A 20,154-nucleotide genomic window follows, 5' to 3' on the forward strand; every position below is an offset into this window, starting at 1 on the left:
CTAGAAACTATGCTTGAATCCAAGGCCATGCTTCCCATAAACACACCCGGGTTTCATATACAAAAAGGGTGACATATTGGAAGTGTGCATCTTGGCAAATACCCTCTTCCCTAATTTCCTCATCCTTTGCCTTCCCAGTTTCCCACTGAATGCTCGTGGCACCAACTCATCATCCAAACCATCATCACCATCATCCACTTCCTGCTCACCATCCCCATCACAGGCATAGCCTTGAATCAGGTGAGGGGTGAGGGTGTCCTTTGGAGAGGAAGAAAGGGAAGCATCATCAGAGACAGAGATAACATCACCAGAATCATCATCATAATCAGAGGAGTTGACGAATTCCCAATAAGAAAGATGGTCTTCTTTTCCCAAGAGAATCATTTCTGGGTCATTCTCCATGGTTGAAAAGAAGTCAACCTCACAATTGGTTTGCATCTCTTTTTCACTGGTTTTTGTTATTGATATTTGATGGGAGGGAGGGAGGAAAGGAGAGAAGTCTGAAAAAGTTCTCTTAAAGCAAGCAAATGCAGAGACGTTAGCGGATCACGTCTCTCACTTCGTCTTGGATTGGACCACGTTTTCTCAACTAATAACCATCTACCACGTCCTTTAACCCTATACCTACATCCCACCTATTCATTTGTTTTTTCGGCCGGAACTAACATCTACAAAATAATTCGAATGTGATTTGTAGAGGGATGGTTCTTTCTTCAATATCAAAATCAAAAAGGGTCTAAGTTTTATTTAAATTTCAGGATTGGTCAGAGGCAATTTTACAATAATCTACCTATGCCACCATGACTTGATTCCTCTGTACTGAAGTTGGGTTTCATCTAATCTCATATTGGTTTTTAGAAGAACTTTTTATCTAGAGTTTATTAATTAATGTATTTGATTTAATAGGTTTGAAGTGCGAATGATTGGAAGTTGAAGTGCTAGAACTCGAATTAAGGAGATTGTGAAATGAAAACATTTGAATGACGGTAACCAAGACAAGTATCACAACTTAAAAGCAACCAATCAAACCATTGCTGATCCATCATATTATTCATGGCCTACTCTTTATGTGCAGAGAAATACTCAAATCAATGGGAACCCAAAAAGGAATCAGAGGAAATGTAAAGCGAATTACATTGAAATGAAAAGTCTCGCCTATCAACCATTGTCTGTTTTAACAAGGGCCCTCTCTCACTATTCTTGCCCATCAAAGATAAACAAGAATAGCCTAAATCAAAATTCCCTGTTTCTTTATTATTATTATTATTATTATTATTATATCTTAATTTTAAAACCAAAACAAAAAAATAAAAATAAAAATTGATGGTGCAAAGAATTTGAACCCATATCAAATTTTCTTCACGCTTCTTACCTTTTACCTGCAGAGAAGAATCAATCGACATGCCTGGTTTTGTTGGCACAGCGAGTGAGGTAGAGGAAGCCTGAAACAAGACTCAGACAAAAGTAGCGCAATCATCGAATTTGATTGCGAATTTGTGAAGGAGAACAGAGCAGTCCTGATGCATCTGCCCCGACAACAGCGATATCACATACAGCACACAATTGCCCATCCCGGCTAGGGACGAAGCGAGCAGTGCAATATGGGCAGGATACATCCATCTGTCCTCGGTAAATTGGCACATAAGTTGCCCCACAAGTCACGAATGGGTTTCTGAAGTCATAGTTCAGCTGAGAGGCATCTGTCATCTTCCTCTCTGCAGCTTGGAGCACTTGTCTTGCTGTCTTTGCTTGATTCTCATTTGTGGGGTTTGTTTCTAGTAGTCGCCGGGCAAAGTTACCTGCTGTAGCAAGGTTCTTAGCCTTATAGCAGATGGTCATTGCATTCAGCAGAGCAAGTCTGAGGTGAGGCAGTTGAAGGTTGCAGTGGGTGAAGTAGGCAGCAAGCTCCTGCTGGCGTACTGGATTGTCTTTCATCTCTCTTCGCTTCAGCTCCATCTGCAGACCAAGTACATACTCCTTGGCAATAATAATTAACTCCTTGACTTCATCAACTTCCCTCCCTGACTCCACAACAATCAATGGAACCGTATGAAGAATGCTGAGGAAGAGCCGAAGAGCATCAGTGAATTTTCCAGCTGTTGTGGCCTTGTACCCAGCCTTCAGCTTATCATTCAACTGAGAAAAATTGAATACAAGGGATGGTGGACACCTAACATTAGGAGCAGCAGACTCACTCCATCCCCTCTCAACTGCCAGGGGCACCACTGGAGCAGATGTTAATGCATGAAGATAGCTATGACTGCCAGTGTAAAGATCAAGAAACATGGATTTCAAAGGAGCAAAGTTCCTTATGCCGAGTTGCCTGCTCAGCAAACGCATTGCTGCGTCAAAATTGCCAGCTGCTACATGTTCAGCAGCAAGAGATGACCTCTGAATCCAAATCTGACTTACAGGCATACCAGGAGTTGGTGCCACAAAAATAGAAGAACGAGCATTGCCGGAAACCTTAGGGGTTTCTACCTCAGCGGGGAGTTCTAAATCTTCAAGGTCCCATCCACCCTCTTCATTTTCTTCGGCCACTTCCCCATCCTCCAAAATGGCACTAACGTCCCCAATCCGCAAGCCATCAACCACATCAAGATCTTCACCCCAGTCACCTTCTGCACCCTCCTCCTCTTCATCCACAGCACCCCTGCCACCATCAAATCCACCATCAAATATGCCTTTCATGACTCTCAGAAGGGGCCAATCACCACCACACATAACAGGGGTTGGAGGTATCAATAGGGAAGGATTTTTATCCACTGGCAAAGGAGGGACATCATCTCCCAACTCAGCTGCTAACCTTTCTGCAACATCCTGTAGACCATGGACAGATGCTGTAATATAAGCAAGAGGTAAGTGACCAGCATTCTCCAAGATCTTAACTCGTTCCTGTATATCACCAAGGTACAAAGCATTGTGAAACTGACCCATAACATCATTCTTAACTTCTGCAATTTTCAGCATCTTGGATAGCTTTTCCAGGTTACCATTTACGAGATAAAGAAAAGACAATCTCTCAAAGTTCTTAGTCCTCTGGTAGGCATATTCCACAATAGCAGCATTGCCTTGGCGAAGGGCCTCCACACCCAACCTATACCAATGATCTTTGTCATCAATCTCCTTAGCTGATGCGACAGCAATTTGAATGTTCCCACTCTCTAAAGCCAAATTAAAGCGTGTTTTCTCATCTTTGACAAAATGGAGAGCCACTTCAGGGAACCCCTTCTGTTGCAGATAAGCAATCATGGCCTCACCACAGAGCTGGGAGTTTCTTATCATATTCATAACATGATCATATCGCTTCCGGAGCAGAGAGAGCTTGAAAATGTATTCTGTAGCATCAATAACGACACTCTTATTCTTCCCATCACGATCCAGGCAAAATATAGTATTGCCTGAAACCTTAGTTATGTATATAGGAACCTCAAGCGTACGGATTATTCCACTATCTCCATTGGGAAGGCAATATTTTATATGGTTTAAGGTGGTGTAAATAAAAACACCATTCTCATCCCAGGCTCCACTTTTAACACGTATTGTCTCATGAAGAGTGCACTTATGCACAAGCTTCTTGTTAGTAATGATAATGGAATGCTTGCTGAGCAAAGCAACACTTTCCATGTCATTAGACCAAACAACATATTTCACAAAAGGGGTTTGAAGGTCACCAAGGACAAGCCTTTGCTGGAGATCAAATATGACTACTCTATCCTCTGACCTACACAACAAGCTACCTGTTCCAGCATAAAAAATTGCATCCGTAGGTACCGGGAGGCCACTCTTTTTCACCACTTCATTTTTAAGATTCTTGACTAGAACTTGGTTGTTGCCTTTGTCAAGCACAGCAAACCGGTTCCGTGCCACAAATATAGCAGAACTGCCAACACCTTTCCTTGCCTCCAGCGAACCGTCACCCCTACCAAAGCTGTCTTTTGGTATCACATACAACTCATACGATCCTCCATCCACATCTGAGCAGATAAGGACAGCATTTTCTGTAGGACTATAAGACAGAGTTCTTGGACTTTGATTCAGACTTGTGGAACCAGGACGTCGAATTGGAATTACCTGTGCCTCTCTTTGAGTTGGAAAGTCAAAATTCCTTATAAACCTATCCTTGGCATAAAACAGAGAATCCCCACTCACTGCAAACGCAGGACGCTCTCTCTCTAGCTTAAATACAATCATGCCACTGTCATGTCCAGCTGCCAAAATATTCATCTCAGGATGAACAGCAAGAATCCAGAATCTGTCATGTTCTCGACGGAAAGTTTGAAGTCCAGTTCGCTTTGTTACATCCCATACACGAATGCTTTTATCCTCAGAGTTAGATACAATGATGTCTTGCTTGGCATGGAACATAACACATGACACGTTATTCACGTGCCCTCTCAAGGTATCCACCTCCCAAGCCTTTGTATCTGCAAACAAATAAATAGTTTACTAGCTGCACACCGACTCAGTGGTCTAAACTCCAGCTGCACAAAGTAAAATGGAGAAGTTGCAAAAATATCATGGCCCATGTAACATACATCAAACTTCAGAAAAGAAAATAATTAGGTAAGTTCCTTATGAAGATTTTAATTTGGCAACAAGTGTACTTAACTAAAAAAATTTAATCAAGTTTTGTAGCAAATGCAATATAAGTGGGAGAAGAATGAACCATTTTACTATAATTACCATTCATACGCCACAACTTAACTTGGCGATCATCTGCTCCAGAGACTATTAAAGGTAAGGTGGGATGAAATGCAGCCCAATTCACACCTCGGTCATGACCTTCCAACACATACTTAACAACTGCATCAACACCACCAAAAAGATCTGTGTTCATATGACTCAACCTTAAGATATCATCTGCTGGAGAAGCCGTCTTCTTTTTCAAGGAACCAATATCCCAAACTCGAACAGTCTGATCAAGGGAGGCTGACACAACCAGGTCTTCTTTAGGATGGAATGAGGCACACATAACATAATGATTATGACCAGTCAACACAGAGATACAAGTTCGTGACTGCCAGTTCCATATGCGAATAGTCTGATCATCACTAGCACTCACAATCCATGGATGCTCATGATGAAATTGCACAGTACGAATGTAATCCAGATGTCCAAGAAGGGTGAAGAGACATCTATGTAACTTGTAATTCCAGACCTTTATCTTGTAGTCATCCCCTGAACAAAAAAGCACAGATTTTCATATAATTTGTATTGACAAGTAACCTATGCTTTGTAAAACACAACCATAGCACAAACTGAAAATTCTTGAAACCAATAAAAACTTCAAATTCAGACCTTCATCGCCCATGTTTTTTGTGTTCTAAAAGTTTTCAGATTAATCTCAACAGCATTCCTTTCCTATAATAAATTTACTGACACAGAAATTTAACATCTAAGGTGCAAGGTCGACAAGTATGTTATTCGTCTTGGTTTAAACATTTAAAAACAGCTATAAAGTTATTTCAAGACTGTGTTCACTGTCATCCAAAAGAAATGAATATTTGTTGAATTCATAACTTGTTCTTTCATAATTTTTATTTGTAAAAATCTGGTGTATTACTGGTCATAAAACCTTATCAAATAAGACCATTTATGTTTTCTTAATCCTAATGACCAAAAAGGAAAAAAGACCAGAAAACTCTAATGATATAATCACTAAGGTAAGTGAAATGAAAATCTCATTAAATGAAATTAAATTGTTGTGATATTTTACACATTCCAATGTGTTTGCACTCAGAAGTTCTAATAGAATTAGAAATTCAAAAATTTAAATCATTTCCCAATTATTGGTACTCAAACTTCAAATTTTAAGCATCTATTCTAATTCTTCAAACCTTTTATTTATAATAATTTACCTTAAAAAATGCATCTAACAGAACAAAAGAAAATTACTCATTCACCAAATCATAGGTTGAGTTGAGACACTCTTATACAGAAATGACTCGCTGCATTAACTGCTGGGATGTTAAGAGTCACCTATGTTGGCAGACTTCAGAAAATTTAGTGCACCCTGTTCAGCAAGCAGAGCTATCGGTTCCATATCTTGTTCTTTCAGTTAGGATGATAAATGAGATAAACCAGCCTAGCACGTTCCTGTGGAAGGGCCAAGAAGGAAATGCCGAGAGAGCCAAGGTGGGATTGGACACAGTTGGCCGTCCCAAAAGCGAAGGAAATTTGGGACCTGAAATTTTGAGGTTTTGGAATGTTACCTGTATCTTAAGGCACAGTTAGTCTCTCATTTGCAGATCAGGCTCTGTTTGGGTGGGTTAGGTGTATGCTTAACAGCATAAAAGCAAGAAATTTTGGAATATCTCCATCCCAGATTCCAATAATTGGCATCAGAGAAAGCCCTTGAATTTAATATAGGGTAAACAGGCAGGTCTCCAATGTCTACTGGGATGTGCATATTAAGAAGGTGTAAATCAAGTCCAACTATATGAAATCTCTAAAGAGTAAATCTAGATCCAGCATTATTATAAACATCGTGTTTCTCAAGTGTTATATAGAATTGAAGCTAATAATTCCGAATTAAGTAGCACATTTCACAAATTCACATCGAAATCCATGGATCAGTAAAATAATCAAGGAAATTTATTAAGCGGATATAAAATTGAGATGAAATGAAATCTGAACCTCCAGAGACAAACAAAGGCTGGGACATGTGGAAATGGACGCCACGAACAGGGCCATCGTGTTCGTCGAATCGATCAATCAGAGTCCCCATTCGATAGTCCCATAATTGGATAACACCACTATGGAGACTGGCTAAGAGCCAAGGCCTCTTAGTATGGAAACTCAGTCCCTTCACTCTATTACTCTTCGTCTCAAACTTGGTCAACATCTTTTTCTTTCTTTCTTTCTCTCAAACCACCCAATTCCCTGCAAAACGCGAACCAAATCCTACGTCTAATAAGCTAGCGAACAGGGGGGGGGGGCGAATTTGGGAATTCGATCAAAGAGATGAGAAGAAATTACCTTAGATCTGCTTCACCATCTAAAATTAAGAAGCAAAAGAAGAAGAAAAAAATCTTTCAGATAGTTATGGATTTTCCTTCGGATTGTAAATGTTCAACCAGTCACCTCAATTAAATATTTTTTGAAATATTAATACGTTAACACTCATTTGGGTGGTCAATGTAATAGAAGCTTATTTACTATATTCCTATTAAAAGAAAACAAAACCTTTATAACTTATGATTTTCATTTTCTTTTCAAATTATTTTTATAAAATCACGTGCTAAAATCTTACCCTTTTTTTTTATAACATGTCTATTAAATAAATTTAAATAAAAGCATTTTATAAAATAAAATCCAAACAAGTTTTGACATATAATTTTATAGGAATAATATATATAAAGAGAATATTGAATATTGAAATTATTTTTATTAAAAATATAAATAGTTTTAAGGAGATGAAATAAAAACATATTAATTAGAATTGTAATTTCATTTTTGGAAACACAAAAATTAAAGAAAGTGAAAACTCTTGTATTAGAATTTATCACCTCAACAAGTGTAAAAAAAATTTCCCCAATTTGACAAAAGCATGGATATATTTTGTTTTTTTATGACATCATGATAAGTTTAATTTCCAATTCTATTCTTTATTTAAAATAAATCCATTTTCTTCTTCTTCTTCTTCTTTTTCGACTTAAGTTGAACTAATTACTACACCAGACGTTAATGTATTTGTCTACGTGGCAGTGCATGTTTATTTCTTACGTGGATTTATTCTAATGCATGTGTACGTAGTAAAATGGTATCATCCCGCATAGACCAATTACTTACTCCACGTTATCTAATCTAGGTTTAAGGATTACATTATTATAAAATGTGTTAGTTTTGATGTCCCAAGTAGTATTTAACAACTAACTTTTATAACAACATACGTGTCATTATGTATACAGTAACAGAATCAAACGTCGTTATGTAAAATTGCAACATTTGCAACAACTTTTAGATGTCATTGTTAAATTTGATTTTTAGGTTACTAATCCCAATGATAAGATTTTTTTTTGTTGTGAATTTTATTTTTAATTATAGACGTAACAATAAATAAAATTGTTGTTAAATATTATAACATTAGCAACAATGGTAAGATCGTAATTTATTTTTCACTTTTGTTTAGTATCCGCAACAACATAATCCGTCACTATGAATTCTTAATAAATTGTTGTTAAATGTTAAAATATTAACAACAATATTAAAAATGTCATTACATAAATTAGCTTCCATGTTATTAATCGTAACACTAAGGTTTATCATTACAAATTCTTGATAAAAAACATAACAACAAAATTAAGTTGTACAATTTGTTGATGTGAGTTCTTAATCAAATATGCAATAATAAAATTAGTTGTTGGTAAATGTTACTGTAGTAGCAACAATTATAAATGTTGTTGCCAAGATTTAAGTCTATTCATTAAATAATTGATCTATTTATTGATAAAAATGTAACAAGATTTACTTTAATAAAACATTGTGTAACAACTTGTTTTTTTTAATGGTGTCGGAAACGGTGGTTTCGAAATTTCATTTTTGATATTTAAGCTCGTAAGGTTAGTATTAATATTAATTTAACTTTGGTCCCTTAATTTTGTTAATTGGATAGTTAAATAAGGTATAAGGACTAAATTATAAAAGTGAAAAAAGTTAATCACTATAGATTTTTAATTAATTTAAGGACCATTTTAGCAATTGGGCCATTATAATATATCCAAGTGGTGATGGATGACAATTTTAATCCACCAAATTCGATAATTGTTATTAGTGTTAATTAAACAAGGATTAATTAAGTAAATTATAATTAATTAAAAACTAAAATAAGTATAAAAGCTAAAAATAAAAGAAAAACAAAACATTTACTTGTTTCTTCTTCTTCTCACGAAGAGAAGAAAAGAAAAAGCTAGGGTTGAGCTTTCAATATTCGGTTCTAAATAGGAATGTTTGAATAAGTTTTTTTTATAATTTTTATATTTTTGAGGTCTCAAAAGCTTGATTTAGCTAGCTCGAGTATCAACTGTAAAACTATTAAAATTTATAAAAGTTTTCATTGATGAGTTCTTAATGAAATTGGTTTTAAATGGTTAGATTTTAAGCTTAGATATGAAAAAGGACTAGATTGTAAAGTAAAAATTGTTAGTTTCAAATATAGGGACTAAAGTGTAAATATTTTGAAATTAATATGAAATTTATATAATTATGGATAGTAGAGAGTCTAGTAAGGATATAATTGAGAATGATTTCAAAACCGGAACTCAAATTTGAAAGTTATGATAATTTATGTTTTAGGAACTAAATTGAATAAAATGCAAAAATTTAGGGAGCATTTGGAAAGTGAAATTGAACTGTCATATTTATGTAATAAGATGTTATAAGGTATTTGGGATTGATAAATTGAAATGAATTATCATATAAATCAGAAATTGAATCAAAAGGGGGAAAATTGAGGAAAAGGTAAAATTACGAATTAGTCCTTGATGTTTTGTTTGTTGTTGTTTTTTCCAGGTAAGTTCATAGGGTATGGTTATATTTAATTATATATATACTTGAATTATGAATTTGTGTTATGTGAATGTAATTTGAATTATTTACGACTTGGTACAAAAATGTGATATATGGACTAAATTGTAAAGAAAAGAGTTATATGTGCTAAATGTGCTGGAATGAACGTAATAAATGAAATGATACGATTGACATGCCAATAGGTATATTTTTGCATTGGTACGGGTTATATATGATGTTATGGAGTATGTGATTGTACGAGATTTATTATAAATCATATCAAAATCTAGCATTTGTTGCGAATCATCATAGATTGAATGTCTCTTCAGAGACCCTGGTGTAGTGGAGGGACGTATTGTTATACGATTATATATATGATAGCCTACAGGATTTGCACATCGTGTCCTGGTGTGGTACTACTTAGACTAACAATCTGGTGTGGTGTAGTTACTCATGTATCCGAACCTATTCATTAAAGTTCTTCGGGCTAAATGGTTAATGAAAATAGAAGATATGAGTTTGGTTTACAAATGATTAAATGTTGATTGAATTATGCAAATTGTACTGAATTGTTGATTTCATGTGAATGGTATTGAATTGAATTGAGATGTTAAATGTTGAATTGCTATACGATTTGGTCATATGATGAACTCACCTTATTGTTGTGATTTGCTATGTTAAGCATATTTTGACAAGTTAACTAGTTTGATTTGTTTGATTGTAATTTGAGGTAAGATTTATCATTTAAATACCTATGAACTTTGTAACACCCCATACCCAGTCCAGTAAATAGACTCGAGCTATAGGATGCTACCACAATAAACCAAAACATTCATAAGCAATTTAATCATTAGCATTCAATAAATCATTATATACAAGTTAAGTTCATGTTAAACATGCATTACAATCAAAACTGAGTCTCAATCAAATTTACGAAAGCCCTTAAACAAGTTCAGAACTAAATCTGGACCAATCTGAAACATTGACAAAATAGTAGGTAAAAAGTTAAAACAGGGGTCACACGGCCGTGTGACAAGGCTGGGGCCGTGTGGTGCTATCACACAACCGTGTCTTCAAACCGTGCAACAGCCTGATGCCATGTAATCTAAGGTCACATGACCGTATCAGCGGGTCATGTAACAAACTGTGGTTATGTGAACCAAAACCTAAACATGTTGAACACACGGTTGTGTCATCCAACCTTGTGTGACACACAACCGTGTGGTAGCCCGTGTACAGCATAAATGACCTATTTAAGCAAGATTTCATACCAATTCTTCAAGTGACCTATGATGTCATTTCATGCTATTCAAATCAACACAAAAACATGCATATTTCAAAGCCAAAACAACAGTTCACCTAATCATTTTAACATACAACCAATATGCCCTCATTGGCACCAACAATTCATAAACTCAATTCAAATTCAATTCAAACCAAACCTTAAGCTATATCATACCACAAATTAATTCACATACTTAGTACCATTCAAATATTACCATTTCTTTAACATTCAAGCATACTAAACTTGGCAAATACCAAACATCCAATATCAAGCCACAACCATAAATTTACATATAAAAAGTTATTATGCCAAAACTGACTTTAACTAGCTTAAGTTCATTCAACCTATGTACATGCCACAAGTAACCAACTCCAAAACATCAAAAGTCTACCGAATCAAGAGACAATAGATGTGAGCTTCTCACTGATCCAGTCGACACATTTCGAGCATCCAAAATCTACAGAATAATAGTAACTTGAGTAAGTATATAAAATACTTAGTAAGCTAATACAATATAAACATTTACTTACATCAATCAATTTAACACATATACAATTCATTATGTATCTCAAATATACCTATCAAGATTCAAACAACAACATCAACTTATAAGATTTTGAGCTCAATCACATATATAACCTCAAATGTTCTCATTTTCATTTCAAACCAACTTATACCATATATCCAAAATATATTCATTACTTAGCCAACCTCAAATGGCATATCTCCAAAACTTCAATCACAATTCTACCTGATGAAACCTTGTAAAATAACTTTGTATATAGGTGAAAATAATAGTGCTTGGTTACCCATTAGGGTTGAATCTACATGATAAATAACTTGGCCAGGGCTTAATATTCCTATATTCTCAAGTCAACAACACATGTAGAAGCTTGGAACCTAAACATGTATTCTCGAGTCCGCAACACTTGCTAGAGCTCAGAACCTATACTGGTATTCTCAAGTCCACAACATATGTAGAAGCTCAAACTTGGGCAAAACTCATAACCTCGTATACGAGACTTTTACTATTTTTATCGGGATTTAACCTCACACTATACCATTTCACAACAATCCATTTCAATTTGATTCAATTCTTAATTTAGGTACTAATTCGTAGCCAATTCAAATTGCTAATAAAACATTAATGAACATATAGATAAAACTCAACAGCAAATTAAGCATATTTATACCGTACGAACTTACTTGACAAAATGGTAACGCATACCAGGGACTATTCTTGGTGGTGGTTTGTAGTTCGTTTCCTCATCACTTTGCTACTGTTTTTCACCATTTTTCCAGCTTTCAATTTGTTGTTTTTAATCACTCAAAAACAGCCCATTTTGCTGCCTTTGAATCAACATTGTCACCCATTTCTTCTTATTGTGTAAGTGTTGATTTCTCTCTTTTTCCTCTTCCTTTATACTATCTTTTTATTACTGAAATTTTTGTGTTATTTTACTGATTAAATCAGTCTTTATAAAACCCTTAAATATTCCCTTAAAACCTCTCAAGAAAACCGCATAAGCTGACGTCGTTGGGGGTGTTTGTTTCCCCTTAAAACCCTCTTTGTGGTTGTTGATTTATGCTTTTGAAATGTTGACTTGTATTGCTATTTCCAACCTTCTTTTCCTTTATTTTATTTTTCTAACTCTATATTATCCCTAATTAACCCTTAAAATTCCCCCATTGTGCTGCCCAAAGTAACCCTTTTGTGTGCCGTCCATGGTGGTGTACCACCTTTTTAAATACCACTTTGGGGTTGTTGTTTTTCTCTCTTTAGCTGTCTCTTTCTAGAAAATAAAAATTGTTGTTCCACTCCTCTATTCAGAATTTAATTGTGTCATTTTTAAATGCATTCGATTCCCTTCATCCGACAAATCGAAAGTAGTTAACAGGTAGCGTAAGTGCGACACCTAGTGAGATTTAGTGTCGTATTAATTTTGTTTAAAGATATTGATTTGGCCGATTATTCTAAGTATTTATTAATTGTTTTAGCTATTGATATTTTTTATATAAAATTGATCGTAGGTGCTGATTGTAACATCCTGAATCAACATTAAAGTCGGAACCTATTCGCACTCTCTCTTGGCATTATTTCAGTATCAACGTTCATTTAAGGTTTAAGGTGCAGAAGTGTGGATTTTTACAAAGTAGTGCTGCGAGTTGTGGGTCCTAAATTTAAATAATTGATTTCAATACGTTAAATTAACTGTTAAATTAGTAATTTATGCTTACTGGTCAGGCATGGTCGAGTGGCCAAATAAGCAAATTAAACGATGCCGAACAAGGTATGTAATCTACAATTAACCTACTGATGAGCCATATGAAATTTGACATGTCTGATTAATTGATTGCATGCCTAATATTGATGTACATTGTATTCACATGTTATGGATTACTACTATTTATTGAGTGTTTTTATGGCATGTGACTCATTGAGTCACTGATTAATTGCATATCAACTATGCTTGATTATGATGCTCATTGTATGTATATTGCATACTATTGATTCCATGGTTACCGATTGACTGAAAACATGGAATTCATGTACTGAAACTATTACCGTAAGCATGTTGAGCATGCCATTGTATTGAATATGTTACCGTAAACATATAAAACATGCCATTGTAACAAAACTGAACTGAAGGCATGATTTTGCTCAATGATTGTATGTCATGTTACTTATGCATGAGGTGGGTTATTGTGATTGACGAAAGAGTTCCATGGAGTATAGATGGTAGTTCATGTCAGCAATATTATTGTCAATGCACTGCACTGAGATACCAAGGAGATTAGCAATTTTATCACATTATTGGTAACTTGTATGCATTACTGGTGGCTTGTCCACACTATTGGCAGTTCAACTGTAATTACCGTTTTTGGTGGCTTGTCCACAATACTAACTGCTTGTTTGCATATTTATTAGCAGTTTATCTCCACTACTGTATTGGGGGTTTACCAACATCAAGCTTCAGCCCGTATTGTTTGGTGTTCGGCAAACGAGTTTTAGGGAACTCGTGGTGTATAGCGGATGGATAGGTAGGAACCTTTTTGCATTGCATCACGCTCATGACATGTTCACATATATATTGAAATATGTTATATATTGTACTGTAATAGAATTATATCTGTATGACTGCTTGAATGATTGAATTGATATTTACTCACACTGAGCTATTTTAAGGTCACCCACTAATCTTAACATCTCAGGTAATGCTCGAGACTAGGATCGAACCCAGCATGCAAAAATTACATGGACTTAGGGTTATTTTGGTTTTAATAATTATTAACAAGTATTTATCTAGTTTTGGGCTGTAAATTATTATTTTGGATTGTGGTTTTTGGTTTTTGGTTTGGGTTATATGCATGCATTATTTAGACATAGTGATTATAAATGTTAACCGATAAATGCATTTTACGTGACTTCATTAAAATCTGACATGAACAATGATTTTCTGCTGCACTGAAAGTCAACGTATTTTTGCAATGCAAAGCGACGAACGAAAAGTTTTCTAAAAAAACATTGCTATTAATAATAAAACGAATCTTAACTATAGATGGTTTGTTAAATCAATATTTTCAAGCTGACTCAAGGATCAAACCGTGGTTTTTCTTAAACGAGTCAAATTAGAGTTTTTCTTTGGTTTCTAGGTTAACTTAGCCATTTCGTTGGCTAATGTAGTCTTCATAGTTTGGTCGTAACGTCTAAGCCAGGCTGGGGAGGTTACACCTTTGTATAGAAATTTTGGCATGTTGAAATTGCATTTTTCTGCATTTTTAGTGCAGAGTATTGGTGCATGTTCATGAGGTATCAATACCCCTCCCCATAAAATGATCAATTGTTCATGAAGTATTAATACCCGTGAGGAAGGTATCAATACCTATGGCCCTTGAGCAGTTTTAAGTTCCTAGGTGCATATAGGGGTGTAGAACAAGGTCATACTTATGCATATATTTATGGGGGTATCTTAGGCTATATTCTCTATGAAATTGAAAATACTTTGTATTTTAGTGATCTTTATTGAAAATTATTTGACTTTTTAAAAACATATGAGGCTTAAAAATATGATCATTTGAATTTCTTGAAATTAAGGCCATAAGATCATTTGAACACCCTTATTTTATCTCTTAAACCTTGTGCAAAATGTTCAAGATTATCAAAAATGATTTTTATCTTATTTTGAACCTCTGATGATCATTTTGCAAAATATAAAGCTTTTAAACTCTCTTTTTAAGCTTTGATTACCCCCATCACCTTAAGTTTTGTATAAGGTGCTTGTACATACTTTAGCAATAGTATATTGTCGTAGGATTAAACTTATGATAAGAATTAGCCTTTAGGACTAGCCTTAAGATTAAACTTAGAACTAGTCTTAGAATTAGGTATAGAATTAAGCTTAAGATTAAACCTAAGACTAGTACTCAATATTTTGGTATTAACTTAGGCTTAAGACTTAGGATTTCTTTCAATGGTATCTTGCATTAATTTGATATATCATTAGATACCATTTTTCCATGACATATTTACTTAATCTTTCATTTGCTATAAATTTGTATGAATATGTCATGATCACCTTTATCACATCACACTCACATTGGTATCCATCGTATACTCTCATTGCTCTATTATTGTATGGATGTCATTGACATGTCTTATGTTTTATAGAACTTCTATTTGATATTAAGCATGGCGATAATGTGTGGTATGCTTAATTGAATGAATTGCTTTTTGTTTGCTTATATGCTTTGTTCATTCAATAACGTATGCTTTGCATATTTGTTTCTCCTTTTTTTGCTCTTCATGTTGATATCATTGTAGTTTTGATGGTTTTTTGTATTCAAATTTTTGATACATTTCTTCTTTCCATGCCTTATTTTTTTAATAACAATCGGTATCTAGAAAATGAGAAAAAGTTTTGAGAATATGCAACCAATAAGGGGTACTAGAGATCGAAATTGTATGTGACTTTATTGAATCATTCTTTGTATGCAATATTATAGAATGATGCATTGATCATATTTCTTTATTACAATAAAGGGTACTAAAATAGATTCTACCCCCATCCGCTACACACCATCTTCGCTCATCCCTACACACCAATTAGGGTAATGAAATACCTATCCAATCCCACACACTAATAAGTGAGCATATGTCACTTTTCAAAATAATGCAGTCAAGCTGACAGAAATAATGCGGTAAACTGCCAAAATCACATAAGTGTGGTCAAGCCACCAAAACAGGTATGTTGTTAAAACCACCAAATAAGGCAGATCATTAAACTGTCACACTTCCTCCGTCACACCATTACCCCACACCAATGCACATGCAAACACTAATCAAATAACAAATGCATATATATCTTACATGCTATACATATCAGAACATACTATCATGCTTTCAGGATTTGGAATAACATAAGCAGAATATCATATTTCACAATTTAATGACAAACAAAACACATTACAGAACCTACGAAGTGGCTAACCTTAAATCACACTTCGAATACGGCACTAGCTAAATTTACAGAAAATGGGCTCACACTCTCATATAGCTCACACGGCCTAACTAGCCCAACCCGTGTGGCCAACACAACCCACTTAACTCAACTGATGTGGCCCACACAGCTGTGTGGCGTCAACAGTAAATTTTTGGCATCGTATCGTTCGTTGTTTTTCGATATTTTTATTACACACCTGATCATTTTTCGATGCCCTCACCACAGCCATAATTCCAGTACCTAAATCCAAGTCACTAATTCGATCACAAGTGCTAAAAATTTGGCGTAAACAAATGAATCAACCCATAATCAGAAACATTAATCACTTACCCAACAGAATAGCAGCCCAATAAATTCTCTAATTCGCTAGAGACAATTCAGGCGTCTCCCGATCTTCTCCTATCAGTACATTAAAAAGATCATACTAGAACCCTTCAACCACTTGAAAGATTATTCCAATACCTTATGAAACTTAACGACAAGAAATAGAAATACTACAACACTAATACAAAAGCCATACTCTTACCCGGTGATTTTACCACACACGAACACACCAGCTCCAGGACAAACACCAACCACCGAAGTTGGGACAGTAAAGAAAATAATGAGCAAGAAAGAAGAGAAAAATTGGAAAAAAAAATGAGAAAGAAATCAGAGAGAATTTACTAGTAAGTAGTAAGCTACCATGAAAACAAAACAAAAGAGAAAATGGAAAATGGGGAAGCTAGACGTGAGGTGGGGAGTGGGAGAGAAACGTGGGAGAACTTTAGGAGAATACTTCTCTAAAAATTTAAAAAAAAAATATGAATCAAATAAAATCTTATTAAATCCCACTATCCTAATAGGCTGATCAAAATTCGAATCTAACCCAACCACATCCACATGGACTGCATAGCGTATGGAAATAAAAATATTTCCACTTTGCACACATAAGAATTCAGGCACGAGATCTTTAGATAAGTTAAAACCTTACTACTAAATCAGTAAACTCATTCTTATCTTTAATTGAGCGAAAATAATATATAAGTTTAATATCCAAAGTCAGGGGTTGAGACAAAAATAATAAAAATTTAAGTAAAAGGATTCAAACCTAAAACCTCACACACACAAGCACGACACTTAACCACTAATCCAAATTAATTCACTTAACAAATTTTAACAATTCAAAAACTAAAATTTTGGGGCGTTACAGTTGTATGTTTGAAAATGCTCATTTTAGGCAATTTGATCTGTTGGTCTCGAGACACTTTGGTCATGTCTCAAGACCTCAAGCACAAAAATACCATTTCAAGAGTATCTGGGTAATGGTCTCGAGACACGCTGAACATGTCTCGAGACAATAGCTAGGGATGTCAGTGGTGCGAGTTTCGATAAGCATATTTAAAAAAATTTATAAAAATTTAATTTAATAATTATCTTAATAGTATTTTATTAATTTAACAGTATTTAATTTTTGCACTTGTGTTGCATTTGAAGACATTTATGATGTATTTGAGACATTGTTTGTATTCGGATATTATGTAAGGACTTTATTTTCTGAATTTTTTAAACTCATGTTGTTATATTTTATTTACCAATTAAAGGATCGACTTGTTTTTTTTTTAATGGTGACAGTTGAAATAATGTCACATATGTGGTGAGAGTCTAGAGGACAGGTATTTCGTACTTTTTTCATAAAAAATTTGGTTTATATTTATTTAACTGATATTTATAAATATATTATATGAAGTGGATCGCGAGGCGGGTATAGCAGGGATTAGGTGGGTCTAGGGACCCACGTGGGTGGTGGGGTGAGGATGGTTTTAGTCTTACGAGTCGTGGGGCGAGGATGATTTTGGGTTTTGTACCCACAATGGGTCGCGGGGCAGGGATGGGGATGAAAATTCTTGGTGGGAATGGGTGCAGAGGGAGCACCCCCCGCACCCACCTCGCCCATTTGACATCTCTAACAATAGCTATTAAGTCTTGGGACAAGAATCCCTTAGTCTCGAGATACCTAATCATCAAATCTAAAAGTCCAAAACAGGGGAAAGTCTGTCTCAAGACATGATCCTCAATATCTCGAAACCTCTAGTTAAGTTTTGATGGATTAGTTGGAATCAAGTCCTGACAAATGTATTCGATCTTGAATAACCATGAAACATGTTAAACAAAGTCGAACATTTCAAATGTATGTATGTGAATATGAATGACTATTAATTTCTATTAATTTGAATTGTATAAAAAATTTATATTAAACTTGATGTAATTATATTGAAGTAGTTTGAGTTGCCCCAACAACATAACGTGATGTCATGCATTCGAATCCAACAATAGTATCGGAAGTAGGGTGTCACAAATTTTGGTTTTGAAAATGTTTAAATGACTTAAAAGGAAGCTTTTTCAATTGCAAATTTGTCTTAAATTTTTGTTATATAAAAAAAAGGAGTAGTTATTAACTTAGATGTCTAAGCTTTTGATATAACAATATTTAAAATAAATTTTATCCCTAAGACATTTAGAGGTAAAACATTTTCATGGTTTACAGAAATACTCGAAAACATATTCTAAATGAATTCCATACTTAATCAAATAAATAATTTTTTTGAGACGTTTATAAAATATTTTGAAGTGTTTTAAATGTTAACTAAGTAAATTAAGGACTAAATATCAATATTAAGAATTTAGATATTCATACATTGCAAATCAGTGGCCTCGAAATCAAAATGAAAGGCTAGACATCAATACCCAGCTTGTAGGTATCAATACCTGAGAGGTACGTGTCGGGCTAATTCTAGTATCATAAATTTAATTTTCAAAATATTTTAATTATTTTAAAAGCCCGGCGAAGGCGAGTAATAACTCTAGTGAAAAATAATTTCTCACCCACTGACCAGTGTACACGTATAGGATAGGAGTACAGATAAGTGGAATAAAATCCATTTCTCTCCCCTAATTTGATGAATTGTTGGAAACTATGTATACTTCCACCGCCCAACAAATGCTAACCAATCAGAACTCATGGGTAAATCGATCAAATCGGTGAAAATATGTATGCAGTCCCTCTACTATTAGCAAAACATACTATTAACCCTTTACTGTATAACTAAATAATTCAATTTTATATGTATGCACATGATCAAAAATTACATTTATGCACATAAAATTAATAACCTTTTCTGAATTTTTAAAACATTCATAATATTCAATTCAATTCTCTACTTCTCCATATTATTTTTTTTAATTTAACTTATTTTGACAAACTAAACTTTGTTTTATGACCTTTTTGATTAAATTTTAAAGTCTTTTCTGTAAACATATTTTAAACAAATTGTCTTTTTTTAAGTAAATAAAAAAATTAGTAAGTCTTACATAGTATTTCTTTTTTTTTAATAACTTTTCATTTAAAATTTTTAATTTATTTTTACTATTTTAAATATAAAATATTTATTTCTTACACTATAAAAATTAAAATTAATAATCAATTAAAGAAAAATAAAATTGAGTTTAGTTGAAATCAAAATCAGCTTTAGAACACTACACAGGAAACCTTTTTATTCAGCTCTAATTGTTAATAATGTAACTCAACAGATCTGATAAAAGAAACCTGTAAATAGAACAAAAGCAGCAAAATATTTCATCAATCAATAACGCGTATGGTCTGTTAGATTTTTAACTCATCACATGCTTGATGAAATTTCTAAAGTTCACAGTCACGCTTATACAATGTTCATTATCACTAATATCAAATGAATAAAGATTGAATTAATCAATTTCAACGTGAGTGTTGGACATAAAATATACTCAAATTTTAAAATATATTTATATATCATGTTTAGATAATCGTACCTTGTACTCGCATCCAAGTAAATGTCAAGA

The 20,154-nt window shown here is 34.1% G+C and overlaps 2 protein-coding genes and 1 long non-coding RNA gene across 4 annotated transcripts; all 3 read right to left on the minus strand.

The window, feature by feature from the left end:
- Positions 1-402, minus strand: LOC121224486 (uncharacterized). Its single transcript, XM_041107896.1, has one exon. The coding sequence runs from the start codon at positions 400-402 to the stop codon at positions 1-3; it is 402 nt and encodes a 133-aa protein (XP_040963830.1).
- Positions 403-1,110: 708 nt separating this feature from the next.
- LOC107945015 (coatomer subunit alpha-1) lies at positions 1,111-7,121 on the minus strand. Of its 2 annotated transcripts, XM_016878823.2 has the most exons (4): positions 6,982-7,121; positions 6,640-6,885; positions 4,687-5,181; positions 1,111-4,427 (listed from the first exon to the last, which is right to left on the minus strand). In XM_016878823.2, exons 2-4 carry the CDS (start codon positions 6,845-6,847, stop codon positions 1,474-1,476), a joined length of 3,657 nt encoding a protein of 1,218 aa, XP_016734312.2. In that variant the 5' UTR covers positions 6,848-6,885; positions 6,982-7,121; the 3' UTR covers positions 1,111-1,473. The 2 variants fall into 2 exon arrangements, with proteins under 2 accessions (XP_016734312.2, XP_016734313.2); XM_016878824.2 differs by lacking the exon at positions 6,982-7,121 and having other exon boundaries at positions 5,983-6,885.
- A 9,088-nt stretch (positions 7,122-16,209) lies between these two features.
- LOC107945014 (uncharacterized) lies at positions 16,210-19,509 on the minus strand. The gene is made up of 3 exons (XR_001696407.2): positions 16,823-19,509; positions 16,627-16,695; positions 16,210-16,536 (listed from the first exon to the last, which is right to left on the minus strand). It is a non-coding gene; the product is annotated as an uncharacterized lncRNA (long non-coding RNA).
- Between the last annotated feature and the right edge of the window lie 645 nt (positions 19,510-20,154).

The sequence above is a fragment of the Gossypium hirsutum genome, chromosome D12 (assembly GCF_007990345.1).
Source record: "Gossypium hirsutum isolate 1008001.06 chromosome D12, Gossypium_hirsutum_v2.1, whole genome shotgun sequence".
NCBI classification, from domain to species: domain Eukaryota; kingdom Viridiplantae; phylum Streptophyta; class Magnoliopsida; order Malvales; family Malvaceae; genus Gossypium; species Gossypium hirsutum.

Bases quoted from the DNA above. Each gene is read 5' to 3' on its own strand.
- LOC121224486 (XM_041107896.1), bottom strand. From the start codon at position 402: ATGGAGAATGACCCAGAAATGATTCTCTTGGGAAAAGAAGACCATCTT.
- LOC107945015 (XM_016878823.2), bottom strand. From the start codon at position 6,847: ATGTTGACCAAGTTTGAGACGAAGAGTAATAGAGTGAAGGGACTGAGT. The intron at 5,182-6,639 runs GTTCAGATTTCA...TTTTTTGTTCAG, and splicing joins GCCTTTGTTTGTCTCTGGAG to GGGATGACTACAAGATAAAG. The intron at 4,428-4,686 runs GTAATTATAGTA...ATTTGTTTGCAG, and splicing joins TAAGTTGTGGCGTATGAATG to ATACAAAGGCTTGGGAGGTG.